Source organism: Achroia grisella, unplaced genomic scaffold (assembly GCF_030625045.1).
Source record: "Achroia grisella isolate CSIRO2021 unplaced genomic scaffold, CSIRO_AGI_Agris_v1 utg478, whole genome shotgun sequence".
Lineage (NCBI taxonomy): Eukaryota > Metazoa > Arthropoda > Insecta > Lepidoptera > Pyralidae > Achroia > Achroia grisella.
The window spans coordinates 3,169,671-3,189,957 of record NW_026712882.1 but is presented as its reverse complement, the minus strand read 5'-3'; the positions used below and the strand labels follow the sequence as shown (position 1 = coordinate 3,189,957).

The 20,287-nt window shown below is 36.5% G+C and overlaps 5 protein-coding genes across 7 annotated transcripts; 3 read left to right on the top strand and 2 right to left on the bottom strand.

Annotated features, from left to right (window-relative positions):
* Positions 1-112: 112 nt before the first annotated feature.
* LOC131845651 (uncharacterized) lies at positions 113-5,877 on the top strand. The gene is made up of 3 exons (XM_059194740.1): positions 113-209; positions 2,650-2,733; positions 5,616-5,877. Exons 2-3 carry the CDS (start codon positions 2,654-2,656, stop codon positions 5,782-5,784), a joined length of 249 nt encoding a protein of 82 aa, XP_059050723.1. The 5' UTR covers positions 113-209; positions 2,650-2,653; the 3' UTR covers positions 5,785-5,877.
* Positions 228-2,629, top strand: LOC131845650 (serine/arginine-rich splicing factor 4). The gene has a single exon (XM_059194739.1). It carries the CDS (start codon positions 505-507, stop codon positions 2,449-2,451), a length of 1,947 nt encoding a protein of 648 aa, XP_059050722.1. The 5' UTR covers positions 228-504; the 3' UTR covers positions 2,452-2,629.
* A 978-nt stretch (positions 5,878-6,855) lies between the features above and the next one.
* Positions 6,856-8,058, bottom strand: LOC131845680 (uncharacterized). Its single transcript, XM_059194770.1, has 2 exons — positions 7,994-8,058; positions 6,856-7,058 (listed from the first exon to the last, which is right to left on the bottom strand). The coding sequence occupies exons 1-2, from the start codon at positions 8,056-8,058 to the stop codon at positions 6,893-6,895; spliced, it is 231 nt and encodes a 76-aa protein (XP_059050753.1). The 3' UTR covers positions 6,856-6,892.
* A 1,515-nt stretch (positions 8,059-9,573) lies between these two features.
* Positions 9,574-12,655, bottom strand: LOC131845660 (oxysterol-binding protein-related protein 11). Its single transcript, XM_059194750.1, has 5 exons — positions 12,392-12,655; positions 11,415-11,576; positions 11,010-11,107; positions 10,753-10,831; positions 9,574-10,365 (listed from the first exon to the last, which is right to left on the bottom strand). Exons 1-5 carry the CDS (start codon positions 12,581-12,583, stop codon positions 10,252-10,254), a joined length of 645 nt encoding a protein of 214 aa, XP_059050733.1. The 5' UTR covers positions 12,584-12,655; the 3' UTR covers positions 9,574-10,251.
* Positions 12,656-13,382: 727 nt separating this feature from the next.
* On the top strand, positions 13,383-20,017 carry LOC131845644 (aprataxin and PNK-like factor). Of its 3 annotated transcripts, none has more exons than XM_059194731.1 (7): positions 13,383-13,647; positions 14,339-14,410; positions 15,070-15,463; positions 16,424-16,632; positions 17,191-17,294; positions 17,804-17,976; positions 19,607-20,017. In XM_059194731.1, the coding sequence occupies exons 1-7, from the start codon at positions 13,552-13,554 to the stop codon at positions 19,813-19,815; spliced, it is 1,257 nt and encodes a 418-aa protein (XP_059050714.1). In that variant the 5' UTR covers positions 13,383-13,551; the 3' UTR covers positions 19,816-20,017. The 3 variants fall into 3 exon arrangements, with proteins under 3 accessions (XP_059050714.1, XP_059050713.1, XP_059050715.1); XM_059194730.1 differs by having other exon boundaries at positions 19,604-20,017; XM_059194732.1 differs by having other exon boundaries at positions 13,384-13,647; positions 19,386-19,697.
* The last annotated feature ends 270 nt before the right edge of the window (positions 20,018-20,287 follow it).

Below are 20,287 nucleotides of genomic sequence, written 5' to 3'. Positions count from 1 at the left end.
TTTATGTTTAGGCTGAACATTAATTATTACTCTGTCTTTCATAACATTTTATTTTTAAAAGAAAAATGTAAAAAAATATATTACCTTTTTTTCATTATTGTCTATGGTTTCTATTAAAAAGAAAATTGTGAAGCGAGCAACCCAATCAGCTAATGTCTTCGCTGCCATTTTATATTATATCAAATTGAGAAATATTAATTTTCCAAAAGGTGAGCATGACTATAAAGGTATATTTTAGTTACTTTCATTCATTTTTCTATACATTATTCGTACCATAAAATCAACCTTCGTATAACGTGAATCCATTCGGCTATGTATTACGTAATTTGTTGTCCCAGTCTTCATACAATTATTGACATATACCACGAAACATGCAAAACACGCGTACGAAAGTTTCTCCAGCGCGGAACGTAGAGTTGCTGTCTACACCGAAAAGTTGTTCTGTTTGTAGGTGTGTGCGTACCTACATACTGCCGCAGGTTATGCGAAGACGCTCATTTAAGTATGTCGTCGTATCGCGGCAATGGCGCGGGCGGCGCGTGGGACGGGGGCCCGCCCGGCGCAGAGTCGGAGTACCCGCAGGCCCCGCACTACGCCGCGCCGCCGCCCCGCGCCATGCCCAGCACTGACCCCTGGACCGGGGTCAGCTACAGCCAGTACGGGCCCCCGGCCAATTACGGCTACCAGTCGTACGGCAGCGGCTATGGTTACGGTTACGACTCTAATTATTATCAGAGGCCTGAATCAAACTACTATCCTAATTCCCGTGCTGCATACCCTTCCACACAGCAGGCCGGTTATGAGTATCCACAACCGCCAGGTGATAGATCACATTCCCCTGTTGAGTCCCGAAATTATAATCAACGGCGGACTTATAGATCCCAATCACGAGGTGGTTCTCCATATGAAAGAAGAGATAGATCTTATTCAAGAAATAGAGAAAGCAGTTATGAGAAATCTAAAAGACGCAAGTCTAGAAGCAGGTCCAAAGAGTCAAAATATTCTTCGAGTGACCATTCAACCTCTCGGTCTAGATCTTATTCGCGGTCTTCTTCAAGGAAAGATAAAAAGAAGAAGAGATCACCATCGTCGGATTCGTCTGCCTCTGACAAATCTTACAAGAATAAAAATAGGAGAAACCATCCCCGTGATAGTTCACTTACACCGCCTTTAAAAAATAGAAGAACTTCCAAATCTCGAAGTCGCTCTAGATCTCACAGAACTCCTAGTGTAGGTAAATCAAGTAGCAAGTCACCGAGACTACATAATTATAAAGAGACACAAAAATATTCAACAAAATACCATTCCAGTAAAGACTTAAAGATTAATGAAAGAAAACATAGGGATATTAGTACTCCACCTAGAAAGCGAAGAGATGCATTGACTCCTCCGAGGGCCCACAAAACATCAGATAGATCATCTTTAACACCGCCAAAAAGTTATAAGAAATCTGAAAGTTATGTTTCTCCAAAAAGATATAAACATAAGGAGCGAGACTTCAGCCCTTCTACTAAGAAAGGAAAACAAGGTTCTTTGACTCCCCCAAAAAGTTATGCTCGAAGCAGCTCAACTTCCAGCTCTAAATCTCGATCTAGATCTTCATCACCGCGACAATCAAAACGTAAACATCGTAGCAGCTCCCCCTCTAGTTCTAGTCAGTCATCAGCTAAATCTGGTCGATCCAGGTCCAGATCAAAACGGCGAACTACAAAAGCCATTTCAAAACGTACATCTCGGTCCAAAAGTCGGTCAAAACGTCGCTCAAGTAAAAGCAGATCAAAGTCACGTAGAAGATCGAAATCAAGAGGTAAAACTAAGACAAAGAATCCCAAAAAGTCTGTATCACCTAGTTCTCGTTCACGTAGTGGCAGCCACAGTGAGTCAGGAAGTGATGACGAGAGACGTGGACAATTTACTGTGGCAGATAGAAAGCGTTTCTGGAAACTGCATCGAACTAGACAAGAAGAAAGAGAAAAGGAAAAAAGTCCTGTAAAAGAAGTAAAACCTCCGCCAGGAGCACTCGAATCCACTCGAATAGATGATGTACAATATGGTGATCCACCTGAGGTAGAGGGACCAAACTTTGCTGAACTACTGCCCCCACCTGACCAACTCATGCAGGCTGCATCCTCATCCAAATCTAAGCCTATTCCAATACCGATTAAGAATGATGGCAGTTTCTTGGAGATGTTCAAGAAGATGCAGGGGGAAACAAAAAAAGAGGATGAGGATAAGAAACCTATAATGAAAAAACCTGTTTTACCATTCATTGGTAAAAGACGTGGTGGAAGAGTGCTTAAGACTGGTATGGTAAAGAAGGCCAAGGCAATAGATGAACAGACGGTAGACAGCACGCCTAAAGATGCATGGTCTCTGTACATGCAAGAAGTTAAAAAGTACAGGGAGACCTCTTGTGAGGAAGAAAGAAAGACCAGACCCTTGGTCAAATAGTATTAAGACTATAGTGTTAATTTTTTATTATGACCTCTTTAATGTATAATTTCACATTGACAATATTATTTTTTACTCTATAACGTGTTTGTAATCAAAAATTAGACCCCGGAACAGTTGATTTTATATTGTGGAACAGGTATTCCTAATAACAATAAAGAATTATGAAAATGTATGTGGTATTGTGTTTGTTTCCAGCAAAATGCCCGAGATCATCAAATCGGCCGCCGACATCAAAACAGCACCTTTCGACCCGCGGTTCCCTAACCAGAACCAGACAAGGTAATGTCGTAATCCATTTAGACCGTCGTTGGACGAGAGCGTGACCCTGTAAAAGATATCGAGCGTGACTCTGTCAAACCGAATTTGGCTGACATGCGACGCCTGAAAATATGTGTTATGTACATTACTAATAGAGTGCCTGGTGATGAAAACACTAAACAACCAAAACTCTCCCTCTGCCAGGAATACAATGCCAATGTAATTATTGCATATATTTATATAACCTCAAAGGATCTGCCCTATTAAAAATGAAATCTGCACCAGTGTGTATTGAAGATTTCTTAAGAGTCGGCAACGCGCACGTGACGCCCCATTAGATGGGCTGTATGCTTGTTTGTCACCATCGTAGTATAAAAAAAAGTTATTTTTCCTTGTGTTGGTAGTACTTCCTATAGAACAATCACACAATTCGTTTGATATCCCTAACCCCATATATTGAAGGAATAATGAGGGTGACAACCCTTAACAAGAACATTTGTAAGTAAATATATACTATTTGTTTATATTTATGAGTTATAAGGACGTACTAGTTATGTCTGCTTTAAATTAATAAGAAATAGCCTATGTGTTAATCCGATGCATAAGCTATATTACTATAGAGTTTCATCAAAATCCGTTCTATAGTTTTTGCGTGAAAGAGTAACAAACATCCGTACTCACAAATTTTCGCGTTATAATATTACTAGCTTTTATCCGCGGCTTCGCTCGCATTAAATCATTAAATAAGTATCTGAGAACATTACTGACTTGAACTTCATTACTGACTGCTAGATGGTGCTGAATTAGCAAAATTTGATATTTTATATAATTTTTTTTTTTTTAAATATAAATTATAATATGTTCATTCTATGTTAATAACTATAAATATTAACATTAATTAATTAATATAGATATTTAAATATATTTGTGAGTATTCGTAATGTAATGACAATTTTATATTAAATTGAATATGATTTAATTTGAATATTTGCATACCTCTAAGGGGTGCTGCATGTCATGTACTTTTATTAGTTAATACGATCCGAAACCATCATGTAGCAAGCAAATAAATAAATTATTATTATGCTCTGGGATATAAAAAAATGAACAATATGGTTATCACAGGACGATCTGCTGTTCACGTATATACACGATGTTATAACACCCCTAGTGTCTCAGGTGTCCATAGGCTACGGTAACCATTTACCATCAGATGGGCCGTGGCAACGGTGGCAAACAACCATTGTTTGCCACCATAGTAGTGTAAACTGTATGCCACTTCGCATCAGGTGGATTTTCAGCATTGTTGCTACTCCAGTTATGCACAAAAATATATATAAAACATGTGATTTCTTCTAAATACTTCCAAACAAGAGATTCACATGACCGAATACGCAGATAGAAGCTAGTTTTAAATGAACTAATATATTAAAAACGTTCACAATTATATTATTTCCTACCCCACAATGACTCCTGAGATTTCAATGGAAGATAATGGAATGGTGCAGCCCTCTGCGCTAACGGTTTACGCTGGCAGGCACTAATAGAGTATGATAGGGTGGGATGGCGTTTGTTAGTAATGTGGACTAATGATTCCATTGCTAGCAATGTACCATGTCAGGTCGACCTCCACGCGGTTCCCCCTGGAAACCATCGTGTTAAATTCTTGGTGAATTTGTCACAATGGGCTAACTGACCTGACCTCATGCTCATCTTATCATCCTCCACTGGTGCCCCGCCAGCGTAAACCGTTAGCGCAGGCGGGTGCACCATTCCATTATCATCCACAAAAAAAATGGAGTATGATAATGAAGTCTGACCTGACTTGCCCATAGTGGCGAATTTACCAGAACCTGACAACGATAGTTTCCAGGGTCCCTCTGGAGGAGTGTAGGAGTCCTCCGTGTAGTTAGGTTAGTTATCCGTGGTAAATGCTTTAGGAATTTATGACAAAGGTTTCTAGGGGGAACCGCATGGAGGTCAACTTAACATGGTTCAGTGCTCTCTATATACTCATTATTGGGGTCATCAGTTCTCATCTTACAATCCCCATCCCAGGCATGTGTATGCTGTTACAACATAATATATATATCCAATGTTATTCTAGATTGCTTAGAAAAATCAAAAGAAATACATATAATAAATTTTACCAAAGAATACTAAATGATATACTGGAATTACCTAAATATATTTAAGATATCTGTTAAATCATATTGAGCAGTCTTTTATTTACTAAACGATTATTTAAATGACAAACGTACATGGCAATAGTTGTTCATACACGAGGTTTTCATTTAATGTTAGATACCTATAGGTACAAGTAAACAATCTGATTTTTAATAAAAACTTTAGTTGAATTTCTTGCTAATTCTTCTCAACTGGATCTGTATACTGAACTGGACGATAGGGAAAAAATATTAATACAAAAAACTTGATGTTCATAAGCGGGTAAAATACATGAATAAATAATTTTTGATTTGAAAGGTTTCAAATAGTGAAAGTATTTCCCAAATTTATTTTTCTCATAACAATATCCGCTTTCTCAATAATGATATTAATATAGATGAAAAATTAAAGGCAAAATTTATAAAAATATATTATTATCATACTTGAGGCCTCGGTGGTCAAGAGGTTTACCACAGTGCTTTACTTCCGATGGTCGCGGATTCGATTTCTTTGAAGCATGAATACAAACATTTGTATTCATGGCTAGGATTATTTGTATCGGTCTGGGTGTTTACTATATATAATATGTATGTATTTACGAAAAAAATGTATTTGTATCAGTTACCTAGTACCCATATTACGAGCTCTGTTTAGTCCGGGACTAGATGGTGCTGTGTAAATTGTTGTAGGTTATTATTATTGTTATCTGTATCTGAATATCGGATTTATGTTTCCAGACATTGCTACCAGAGCTACCTAGATTTCTACCGTTGCCAGAAGGTACGCGGCGAGAAGTACGAGCCATGCAACTACTTCAAGAGGGCATTTAAGTCCCTCTGTCCCAACGAGTGGATTGACAAATGGGACACCCAACGCGAATCGGGCACATTCCCGGGCAGAATTTAAGCTGTACCATAGCAAATGTTAATTTATGCAAGTCTAATTTTATTTTAAACTAGTATTGTGCGTGATATAGGCAATATAATGAGTTGATTACCATTCTTGTTTTATTGTATTTTGCATATATGTATTAGTATATTTTTTATGGATGATAATGGAATGGTGCACCCGCCTGCGCTAATGGTTTACGCTGGCAGGTATCAGTGGAGGATGATAAAGCCAGGCCAATTAACCCTTCCTGGCAATTTCACCAGGAGTTTACCACGATGGTTTCCAGTGGGAATCGCGTGGAGGTCAACCTGATTGCTAGCAATGAGGTTATTAGACCACGTTCCTGACAATCCTCACCCCTTCTAAATATGTATGTATTTCCAAAAATGTATTTAAGTATTTATATCCATTGTCTACCTATAACACGAGCTCTGCTTAGCTTGGAATTAGATGGATGGATAAATATTGCATTTTATATATGGAATTGTAAATGCTGTCGATCCACCTAATGGCAACTGTCGCTTATATTCCTGAAAGGAACAACTGATACGATGGCCGTGGTACTTTGAATGTGTTGTAATTCCGGAAGGTTTTTTTTAATGGATGATAATGGTATGGTTTACCCTTGCTACTGCGCTGACGGATTACACTGGTGGTGCACCAGTCGAGGATGATAAGATGAGCATGAGTTCAGGTCAGTTAGCCCGTCGTGGTAAATTCACCAGGAATTTGTATCGATGGTTTCCGGGGGGAACCGCGTGGAGGTCAACCTGATATGGCATATTGCTAGCAATGGGTGATCAGTTCACATTACTAAAAATTCCCTTCATCCTATTTCCGGAGGGTTAAAATAAAGCCTACATAATCTCACTACCCTATTTTTCAAAATAGAGATCTTTTCAAGAATTGCATTCTTGCGAATGCGAAATGGGCGGATTGAATTGGATGGAGGATCGGTTGGAGGGGAGCGTATTAAAAAATTAGAAACTTGTGTTTCGGACGTCCAAAGGCCGGTAACCGTTTACCATCAGACGGGCCGTATGCTTGTTTACTAGCCTCCTAGTATAATAAAAAAGGAAACAAAAGTACAATATATTAGATTTATTTATTGGAATTGGAGTGTTTATATGGGTCCAGGGAACGCGCCCTTGTCTCTCAGCTCGTCCCAGTGAGAGATCCATTGATTTGGGCAGATGGTCTCGAAGTACCGTTTGAAGATCTTACAGTCGTCCACATCTCCGAGCAGCCGGGTGCACTTGTAGTAGTCACAATAGTTGTCGTAACACGCTCTAAAATTAAATTTGAAGTTAGGACAGGGCTCCAATGGTCACGGTTTTTTTAATGGGTTTTTTAAATAGATAATACTGGAATGATGCACACGACGCCTACGCTAACGGTTTACGGTGGCAGGGCAGTACTGGAAGAGGATAAGATGAACGTGAGGTCAGTTCAGTTAGCCCATCGTGACAAATTGACTTTATCATGATGGTTTCTAGTGGGAACTGCAGACATGGTACATTATTAGCAAGGGTGACCCGCCTGCGTGAACGGTTTACGCTGGTAGGGCACTAGTGGAAGATGATAAGATGAACATGAGGTCAGTTCAGTTAGCCCATCGTGACAAATTCACCAGGACTTTATCATGATGGTTTCTAGGGGGAACTGCAGACATGGTACATTATTAGCAAGGGTGACCCGTTTGCTAGCAAATGTTAGGTTTTTTTTTATTGATGATAGATGTAAGATGAAATCGTTCACGCAGGCGGCGTGAACGATTTACGCTGGTAGGGCACTAGTGGAAGATGATAAGATGAACATGAGGTCAGGTCAGTTAGCTCATCATGACAAATTCACAGGGCTTTACAGAACTCACAGGACTTTATCACGATGGTTTCCAGGGGTAACTATAGATATGGTACATTATTAGCAAGCATGAGCCCTTGCTAGCGGATCCCATAACTAGCAATATACCATGTTAGGTTGACCTCCACGCGGTACCCTCTGGAAACCATCGATCATATATCATCCATAAAATATAAAATAACTCTTTGCTAGGAAATGTTGTTTCACAGTCCACTTTATTTGACCCTTCTCCACGAATACAAACATTTGCATGCAACAACAAATGTGTTGCATATTATTTAAGTATTTATTGTTACTGTGATTTGAAAATTTCAAATTCATTCTTTCAAAGACCTTTCGTTGTGGGTGCATTGTTACTTACCTTGTTTGATTTGTGAAAGGATACCGCGGGTCGATTCGTATCGTCCTGAATTCTTGATCGCACATATTGAACTATAATTAGGAAATAATTGTATATTTTTATATAAAACGATGTCAATATGACATACAATAAAACAAATGAATAGTAAGTACTTATATATTTTTCTATGCAGCTCAGATTTAAAACTATAAAACAATAGAGGCTCTGATATGAACAACAAACTTTTTTGATAAAATTATACAGTAATAATTAAAATTATAATAGAATTTCTCAGAGTCTATTCTCTCTGGTTGCTTTTAATGTTGGCGATTCACGATCACCGTATCATCATCTACTGTTGCTCCGCCAGCGTATACTGATAGCACAGGTGGGTGCACAATTTAATTCAAATTCAAATACAAAAATCATTTATTCATGTAGGACATTTTAGCCGCTTATGAGCGTAAATTTTTTTACATTATAATTTTAATTTTTTCACTTTTCATATGTATGAGAATGGAATGGTGCACCCGCCTGCGCTAACGGTTTACGCTGGTGGGGCACCAGTGGAGGGTGATAAGATGAGCATGAGCTCAGGTCTGTCAGCTCATCTTCGCAAAACTCAATTTACCACGATGGTTTCAGACAAATATGTCCAACAATAGGTTATTACTCCACATTACTAAGAATCGCCTTATCCCTATTAATATATATTATTTTTAACTATCCCACGGGAACTCTTTAATTTTCCGTGATTAAAAGTATCTAAGATGTTGACCGGGGGTGTATGCTTTCTGCATGCAAAATTTAATTTAAATCAGTTCAATCAGAATCAATCAGACAGTTATTACGGTCAAATATAAATACACAATAAGATTAAATCAGAATGTAAGTCTTGGCTAAGTCTATTCTGAAATTGGTTAATCTAGTTGTATATATTAATTTTGTACCTTACTTATATCTATATAAGGATGCATTTTGTTTGGTCGATACTATTATCAACCAATAAAAATAAACATCCTAAACCTACATAAGTCATTAGATATGCACTATTTTGTACAATAAAGATCGATAATTTATTCATAAGTATGATACATCGATGGCCGCAACTAAGTGCTCAGTTTACGAATGTACCCGGAAAGCTGCAGTCCTCGATGAATGGCGCCGTATTCCCAAAAACCTCGCTCATGGTGATTCAAAATGTTGACCACGACCATTCTGACAAGAGTGTACTAAGAAGAAGAATGACACATCGATACATACCGGTATCGATTCTTTTGTATTATTTATTGCCTTTATTTGTTATTATTATTAATATATAATTTAATACACACTTAACACGTCGTCTATACATATAAATAAAATTGGAATGTCTGTTTGTAATATTTATATGAATATAAATATGGTATATACGCCAAAATAACACTTTTTACAATTTTTGACTGTCTGTCTGTTTGTTCCGGCTAATCGATTGCTGAGCCGATTTTGACGGGACTTTTTTTGGCAGGTAGCTGATTTAATGAGGAAAAATTCTCTAATTAACTTTTTTGTTAAATTCCACGCAGACGAAGTCGCGGGTACAGCTAGTTTATAAATATATATATAAGGTCAAATTTATAATTAACTATTTCATATTTTTTTAAATAAGTGACAATGACTCATGTAGTTACGTTTTAATAAATAAATGAAGTTTAAACAAACTTTCTGTAGTCAAATTGTATTAGTAGTTTTACTACAAGATACTATAATTACCAGTCAAAAAGTACACCAGTAAACATATCACAAGAAAACGTAATAGGTATCACACCGAACACGTATCGATATATTTTCTAAGGAATCAATCATTATGAGAGAAATAATACCGAAAGGTATCGATATTTTATTCACATCTCTATTAGGAGTAGATATGTACCGACACCACTTACTATGAAAATTGAATCAGTATCATACTAAAATGTATCGATACATTTTCTATACGATAACAATTGCGTTATGGGATACTCGATACTCGCTACCGAAGTAATCGATAATTTATCCACATCTCTATTAGGAGTCGATAGATACTAATACCACTAACTATGAAAATTAAATCGGTATTATACTAAAAAGTATCGATACATTTTCTATAGAATATTGAGACTTTCGTTAACAATAACTAACGATTGCGTTATAGGATAAATACTTAATACCGAAAGATATCGATACTATATCCACATCTCTATTAGGAGTCAATAAGTATGGCTAAGTCAATTCTATCACATATTTCAGGCGATTTATTATCAATGGATATCGCTATCGGAGTGCTTCCCGCTGGACACGCTCACATACTGCTGCTGCCTGTGCAGGATGCCCAAGCATTGCAGGAGGCATTGCATATTCGCCGCTGATGTCGCCTGGAATCAATACACACATAATTACAATAGAACAGAATCATTTATTCAAATAAACTTACATTGAAACACTTTTGAATAATCATCACATTTTTTCAATCTATCGCTCATTCGGAAAGTCTCATCTCAAGCAAGAAACTTGCGTTCTAATGCTGTTGGCCGCAGCTGGCCTTTACAGCTTCACCGGACGTTAGGGGGCGAGTGTAGATGGCACTCCAAACCCGCGGAAGGACTTATGGAGCGGCGGAAGGCCAACTCCTGCCTGACGGATACGACTTTAGTCTTGTCAAAGACTATAATTCTATGCGTGTGTTACACACATGGTGGTATGTGTAATGTTTCTTTTTTATTGATTAAAATGTACTTTTTTAATAGCTGTATTATAAATACCTTCAAAAGCAACAGGTCAGGATCAGTGTGCGGGAACGGCGAGTCTGATGACTCTATACATCTCGCCAAAGCAGCATCGCTGTGAAAGTGGTATTTAAAATTATTTGCCTCTCTTTTCAGTATAATAGTGGTGAAATTTATACTGTGTGTGATTGAAAAGATATGTCTGTGCTTGCACGTAGATTAGTGGTGTGTGATTGGTGTTATATTTATACAACATAATCTAAGGCACATATAATGAGCATTAAAGATTTCACCTCAATTCTGTGGCCTGTAGCTGCTGCCTCGCTGACGCCATGGCGTCGTGGACAGCAAGCTGTTCCCGGGGTTGTAATGGTGGGTTGGCTCCCATTGCCTGTAATTTATAAATTCAAACACATATCCTTTATTCGCGGGTTCGATTCCTCGCACGGCACAAACATTTGTATTCATGAGTATGATTGTTTGTATCGGTCTGGGTGTTTTCTATGTATAATACGTATGTATTTACGAAAAAAAAATTTATCTATGTATAATATATCTAGTACCCGTAACACAAGCTTTATATAGCTTAACTTGGGACTAGATGGCTCTGTGTGAATTGTCCTGAGATTATTATTATTATTATTAAAAACAAAACAAATAAATAAATTATTAAGATTGAGATATATAAAGTTATTTACTTTAGTGTGTATTTCGGCTATTGCTCGCAGACTGTTCACCCATTCCTGCCTGGCTCTGGCATCTGTTGCTCTCAACTTGAGCATATCACCAGACGCACAGTTGATGGTGAATGTGCGAGAGTCTTCATCACTGGGACATATCACCGCTGCAGCCAGGTGTGCCTGTTCCAAATATACATGTTATCCACACGGTTCGCCTCTGGAAACCATTGTGATAAATTCCTGATGAATTTGTCATAATGGACTAACTTCCTGCTGAGGTTTTCCCACGAGACTACAGCATGGGGTTTTTCAAGAAGGGTATATGAAGGTTTTTTAAGGGTTGGCAATGGGCATGTAATATATAGGTATTTCAGGTGTTTCAGGTGTTCATAGACTACGGTAACCATTTACCATCAGATGGCCTATATGCTTGTTTGCCACCATTGAAGTATAAAAAAAAACTGACCTGACCTCATCATTCATCTTATAATCCTCCACTGATGCCCCACCAGCATAAACCAATAGGACAATTCCATTATTGTCAGTAAAAAAAAAAATGCATATCAGTCAATCAATAATTCTTTACATAGTAAAAATAAATTAGGAAACAGATTTTAACACAGTTTTTAGCAATGTATAGATAACCTTCCTCAAAGGAATGGACTATAAAATGTAAAAAGATTTTTTTGCTAAACTATCAGGCATTGTTTTCTTTTTTTGAGGATGATAATGGAATGGGGCACCCGCCTGTAACCAGTGGAAGATGATAAGATGACCATGAGGTCAGATCAGTTAGCCAATATGACAAATTCACAGGGAATTTATCACAATGGTTTCCAGGCGGAGCCGCGTGGAGGTCAACCTCAGCAAGCAATGGGATCATTACTCCACATTACTAACAATCCTGTTCCCCCTCAGGCGTTATGTTGTACAAAGAAACATACCTTCAGCTTTCATTTATTAGATCATTATAGATTAGAATAAGCACAACACACCTCTCCTCTGGCCGGCTGTCCTGGTGGTATACTATCTCCAGGTCCATCATACAAGTAATAAGAGAGGACACCAGTTTCAGGATCCACCGCAAACCACCGTTGCTGCCACCCCTTAACAACGTTTGTGTATTTATAAAGCTGACCCGATAAGGGTCTATGAGAACCAGATCCCAGGCTCGACGTTTTCATCATTTTAATTTCAATAAAATTTATAGAAACACACAAAACAAATTCTGATAATAATAAGCACAGATAATTAGCTAATTGTCGTCTGACTGTGTGACTGACACAGCAAAACAATGATATGTCAGTCAGTGACTGTGACGCGCATAGACGCCGAGTATTTTTTTATTATAGCCCCAGCGATTACACTTGTTATTAACCATTTTCTAGTTCATTTTTATAAAACGGGAAAATCGCGTGTTTCAATAAAGTGGTAAATTAGGGACTGCATTACAGGGTCAGGATCAGGAGTGAAAATGGTTCGGAAGAATATATTCTATGTACCTATATGCATAATTGTAATTACTTTGATAATGAAAATTAGCTAGAGCACGTATTTATCCAACCACAGGTCAACTTAATCACGCTGTGCTTGTACTCGAAATTTTGTTGCTTATGACCAAGCAAAGAATAAAATCATTTATTCAAATAAACTTACACTGAAGCACTTTTAAATAGTCATCACATTTTTTTAAATCTACCGCTCGTTCGGAAACCTGTCTCATCACAAGAAGAACGATCAAGAAACTTGTATGTTGCTCTTTTAAATAATTTTATACATACTTTACAATTTAAGTTTATGAATACAAACTACCGATTACCACTAATTCAATTGAATACACAACAACTAGGTAAACTATTAATAAGAGGAAATTAGTCATAGTGATTAGAAAGAGTAAAGTAAATATTCAAAAAGGTTATGACTTTCTATAAATGCATTCACATCACTAATATGTCAGTCAATAATTGTCATTCATTGATTGACAGATAGTATTTTTTAAAAAATGATATCATCCACTTGTATAAACTTGTTTTTATTTATTGCATGACTTACTTTATGTTCCTGATATCTGAATAATTGTTGATTCAACTGCATTCCAATACTTTAATATACACCACAGTTTGTAATCCGTTATTGTAACTTTATGTAGTGTAAAATGGTTTTTAAACTTGTAAGAACTGATTCCGAAGACCCCTATAAGATACAGCTTGAAATTGGTACCCATTTGATTGGAAGGGGTAAATTCCTGAATGTAAGTATAAATACTTTATTTAAATTGGTATTAAATTATAAAGTATACTATATCGATTTATGTTGATGTAGAGGTCTAATCAAATCGTGACTAAAGATTAGATATAGGACATCTAATCTTTCATATTTATATTAGTAATATCATGATATAGAAATAATCTAGTTTAAGTTTACGAGGGATTATCAGGCCTTAGCAATCAACTAACCCAATATACTGTATCTCTGGTAACCAAATTTTATTCTGTATTAAAAATAAATTCATGTTTATGTTTATCAACTAGCTGTTCCCGCGACTTCGTCTGCGTGGAATTTAACTTCTAGAATAAAAATAGTTTAAGTTACTCCTTATTACATCAGCTACCCACCAATAAAAGTCCCGTCAAAATCAGTCCAGCCATTTCAGAGATCAGCCAGAACAAACAGACAGACAGATAAAAAGTGTAAAAAAATATATTTTGGTATATGTGCCGTATTTATATTCATGTGCATGTAGTAAAAACAGTTATTTCAATATTACAAACAGACACTCCAATTTTATTTATATGTATAGATAACAAATCAGATTATCTGGTAGAGGCTAGTGATCGAACTCTTTCAGTACTGTACTGTAGTGAGTCTAGAATTACTACAGCCCATTATTATCCATTAAAAAGACTATACATTTAAGTTTTTATTATGTTTTATTTTTTTAGTGCGACGATAAAAGAGTGTCCCGAAACCATGGAGAATTACAAGTCAGTGAAGATACAGTCATCATTAAAGCGGTGAGATACTAATATTAATATATATAACCCAGGATGACATACAGCACTTAGCGTCTAGTCACAAACTAAGCAAAGCTTAAAGGTCACTAGGCAAGGATAGACATATATATATTCCTTTTTTTAAATACATACATAATATTCATGGAAATCAACTAGACTAGACCAATACAAATAATCATACTCATGAATGTAAATGTTTGAACTATGTAAGGTATCAAACCCGTGACTATACAAGGCAAGTTAATGTGCTAAACTGTTGGACCACTGAAGCTGTTTACTGAAAATATACTTTTACTATTCAGTATGCAATGAGGTCCTGAGTTCAATTCCCAATTTAAAAGATATAAGTGCTTAGTTTTTGTTATAGGAGTTTCAGTGCTCTTTATTTTTCAAAATATAATGATAAAAAAAATCTGTCAATGTTAAATATTCATACACCTAAACACAATTGTCTATATGTTTCAAAGGTTTATATACTCAGAAATTTAAGAATTTAGGTACTTTGTTGTTTACTAAAATCAAACCCAGGGCAATATAAAAAAGAAATTAAAATGACTGAACTTTATTTAAGTCAAGAAACACACATGTTGTCGAAGAACCCTGAATTATAGATTATTTTGTAATAAATGTGTATTATAAATTGTTTTGTTATTTTACAGCTACATCAAAACCCATGTTTCTACTTAAAAAAAGATAAAGAAGGCACACAGAATACAGAAATATTAAGGCAGAATTGTAGTGTAGCCCTCAATAATGGGGATAAATTTGGAATGTTGCCAGACTCCTGTTGGTACGAAGTTTTATATTGTACCATCTCTGATGTGAATAAAACACCTGAAGATCAGGGAGTTGATGAAAGTGACAGGTATACAGTAAACACAGAGATAATGGATGACAATGTGATAGTCGAGCATTTTGATGAAGAAAAAGAAAAAAGACCAAAATGCAATGATGCACCAGCATCTCCGTCTCTTTTAGATTTTGATAAAGAAAAAGAACCTCCAAGAACGAAATACGATGAAGGTGATACATCAGAATCTGCATCTCTGTTAGGTATGTATGATAATAGTGGGGATTTATTTATTTGACAGCCTCCATGGTCTATCCTTTACACCAGCTTGCTTCTATTGGTCGCGGCAAATTCGATTCCTCTCACGATACAAACATTTGTGTTCATGAGTATGATTGTATTGGTTTAGATATTTTCTATGTATAATATGTATTTAGAAAACAATGTATGTATTTATATTAGTCGTCCAGTGCTAGTATTAGGTGGCGCTGTGTGAATTGTCTGGGGATATTATTATTTATTGAACCAGAAGAATATTGCAAAGAATATAAATTACTCTATAATTTCTCTTCTTTGCAATATACTTGTAGGTGAACAAATTATCACATTGTAAATTTCTGTAAATAGTGAAGTCTTAGCTAGTACAGTATGTCTTAACTGCTGTACGTAATTTCTAAAAAGAAAATTAAGATCCCTAACAAATGTCGCATGTGAATCCAATGTAACTTGTTATATCTTTAAATACATAGTATAAAACAAAATCACCATCACTGTATGTTCCCTTATATCTTTTAAATTACGCAACGGATTCTAATGCACTTTTCAGCAATAAATAGAGTGTTACAAGATCGAGATTTATATTTATAGAACATGCGTGTTATTCTATAGAACAAACTGCGAAATTCAAAGATTTGTAGGTAATGCATCTATGTGAAATCGGAATGAGTCACTTGTACTGTATAAAAGCAATTTATTTATTTATTTATTTATAATTGCACATAAATTTACATATGATAAATTAACAATACACATAGACTCTGTTTAAAGAGTATGGCAATTTCGTAGATGACTCATTCCCATAATGAAATTTAAAATTTAGATCTGTTGTAGTGTCTAGTTAGCTCCTATTGTACGTTTGTTAAAAATTCTTTTACTGTATAGTAAGCTTTGTCGATCAGTAGTTCTTTAAGCCTTATTTTAAATAAATTGCAATTGCATTTCAGATGAACACCCCATAAAAATAGAAGCAACCCTAACAACAGATAATACAAGCAAGAATAATGATGGTGAAGCAAATGACGAAAATGCTATAAAAAGATGTCATAGTCCAACACAAAACAGTGATGATGCGTCTACAAAAAAGGTGAAGACCGAAGAAGACATTAAGCAAGAAGCAGAGGATGTACAGCCTGGACCCAGTAATGATCAATTGGTACAGTACACCAACCTAGATTATTGTAGTCAATTTATTATTTACTACCTTATCTGTCAGTCCGCTTAATAAAATAAGGATGCACATATTATTTCACTTTCCTTCTATAATTTTCATCATTCAGAGAACTTACGTCTCCTCACATTCAAACGTGATAGCAACACTTTCAATCGGAATTTTCCCGTAAATATATATATATTTTGCTGTACTTGGAAATAGTTGCCAAAGTACCTTTATGCATGCAATTGCAAATGCAAGTTTCATATAATCCTTCATCAGGGATGAAAATTATATGAAACTTTGTAGATAGATCCCCTATTTTATCCCTTTGGGGGTAGAATTAATCAAAATCCTCATAACACGTCATAACATCTGCCTGCATGCCAAATTTCAGCCCAATCCGTCCAGTGGTTTGGGCTGTGCGTTGATAGATCACTATGTCAGTCACCTTTGGGTTATATATATTTAGATTAATCTACATGTTAATGTGACAATTTGTTTTTTTAATATTCTGTGTGATTTGCAATCTGCCATTAATTATCAACTTTTTTTTTTCAGAATGCTAATGATACGTCTCAGGATAAAAAATCTCCGCCTACTCCAGCAAAACCACAACAATCTCAATTGCGGGAAAGGTGTATATATGGTGCTAGCTGTTACAGGTATTTAGTATGGCACATTTCATTTTATTAATATAGTTCAACGAGTTTTAGCATGAGTAATTTTATGGTAATTACCTCTCTCGATGTTTAGCTACATTTTTTAATAGATGATAATAGAATGGCACACCTTACGTCTGCGATAACGGTATATGCTGGCGGGGCACCAGTAGAGGATGATAGGATGAGCATGAGGTCAGGTCAGTTACCACAACGTTTCCAATAGTAGTAATCCTAACCTAACGTTAAGTAATCTTAACCTAATGTTTTAAACTATTGTGTGAATAAGTCACACAATAGTTAAAAACATTTAATTTAAAAAAAATCTTTAACCTATTGACGGGTGCGTAATCGTCGGTAGTGCGTAGTGTAACGTCGTTACGTAATGATATCTGCGCGTGACTGAACTGCGATCAAGCCTTCCTCTCGAATCACTCTATTATTTATAAAAAGGGATACGAAGTTTTACCTTCACGTATTTCAATATTTCGTAATGCAATTCTTGTTTACAGGAGAAACCCTCAGCACAAGACGCAGTTCAGTCACCCGGCGGACGCGGACTGGGGCGGCGGCGAGCGCGGGGAGTGTCCGTGGGGCCGCGCGTGCCGCCGGCGCGACCCCCGCCACTGGCAGATACACCAACACCCGCCCGGCACGCAGCCGCCACCGCCGCACGCCAGACCAGGTCCGTATGTCATAACGGGATGGCACTCGTTAACTTTTTTTTAATTTTTCGACGATGGCAGCAACCATCCATATTTAGATTTTCGTAACTTCGTCTGCATCACACTTATATGACATTTATCATTTATTTCGCCCAATTTACATAATATCTTTTTAATTATAGCCTGTTAATTATTCTGATGTATAGCTCTATTACTGTAAAGTTTCATCGAAATCGAATTCTGTAGCTTTGCTTGAAAGATTAGCAATCATCCGGCCATCGTCCATCCATACTCACAAACTTTCGCGTTTATAATATTATGACCCTCGTAACTTTTTTTTAGACTACGATGGTGGCAAATAAGCTTACGGCCCATAATTAACTCTGCATGCCATTTTCCTTATTTTTGCAACATCTTTAATCGCAACTTCGCTCCTATTGGTCATAGTGTGATGCTATATAACCTAGTCTCGGTCAGTGGGCTATCCAACAGTAAAAGTTCAAAATCAAACACGTAGTACTAGAGATCACACCAACTTACAACCGATGGTCGCGGGTGCAATTCTTCGGACGGTACAACAGTGCGGTTTCAGACGAGTTTCCTCCCGCGTACACTTAGATTGTGGAATGAACTTCCTGCCGAGGTTTTCCCACGAGACTACAGCATGGGGTTTTTCAAGAAGGGTATATTGAGCTTTCTTAAGGGTCGGCAACGCGCAAGTGATACCCCTGGTGTTTCAGGCGTTCATAGGCTACGGTAACCATTTACCATCAGATGGGCCGTATGCTTGATTGCCATCGTAGTATAAAAAAAAAAAACAATTTGCAATCAGTTCCAACATGTTGATGTTTTGCAGCTAGATAATAAAGCACAAGGATATTGTGCTTTATTAGATATTTATTAATATAATATAATAAATATAATAACGTCAGACGTTCAAATGCTATATTGTTGCGATACAATATAGTAACATTTGAGGCGATGGGGATTGTTAGTAATGTGGACTGATGATCGCTAGCACTGTACCACGTCAACTTGACATCCACATGGTCCCCCTGGAAATCATCGTGATAAAATCCTGGTGAAATTGCCACAAAGGGCTAACCTGAACTCATGCTCATCTTATTTATTTATTTATTTAAATAACTTTAATGCACGTCATACACAGGTAAAAAGTACATATGATGGACTTAACACCTAATGGCATTTTCTACCAGTCAACCATGAGTTGTGCATCTTATCATCCTGATCTCACTGATATTTTGCCATTTTCATCCATAAAAAATATACAGTAACATGTTTGTGCAGCCTTTTACAACACAACAAATCGAAACTAGCATCTTTGTATAAGAAAACAAACCGAACAGATTTGACACATTTTGTTTGTTTTCGGTGTGTCTAACAGTAAACTTATGTTTGTTCCCAACAGGTATGCAACTAGTCCAAAGAAACGGTAACATATTCTACATAAACGCACGCGCCGTAAATTTTTACGACGATCATTTCCAAGTGGAGGACTCGGACGGGGACAGTGTCGATTACGACTACGAGTTTTAATCGCGGACGGACGGACATTGTGATATATATATAAAACCAAATCGTGAAATATTTATTTTTAAATTATTTTCTAAGAGGCAATCTTTATAGCAGGTAATAGGAGAGTAAGAAAACGTAGTGATGACACCCCGCCTCAAGATCTTATATTGCACGGGAAAAGATTGAGAAAGACTATTGATATACCGAAATGGAGCGATTCAGAATCAAATAGTGACCCGTACGAAACTGATGGTTCTGATGACTGGCAGCCGTCGTCGACTAATGACACAGAGAGTCAATATACACAAGACATTGATGATTGAATTGTTATAATGAAACGTGAAATAAATTGTTGATTATACATTAGTTTTATTTAATTACTTGAGGCTTGTTCCGTATACAGGTATGTGCTCGGAATTGTGTTAGTTTTTTATATATTAGCACAACCAGACCCGGCCATGCGTTGCTGTGGCTAAGGTTCGTCGTAAGGTAAAATAATATTGCAACTATAAATTGAGGTGTAAGCTATCCTATCTTTTGTTGAATCAAATTGCACACAATGTCCAAATCAAATTTGCAATCTACTCCAATGGGGATAAACAACGTGATATGTAATTTATGTAATAATGCTAAAAAAATAATGTAATTTCACATGGTGAAAAATTTTCTGAAATCGGTTTTATGGTTCCCGATTTTGCTTTACGAAACAATGTACATATTTAAGAATACGCCTCAAATATCCATTATAGAGAGCTATACCGATATGTGAGGTGTATCATCATCACCATTACATAT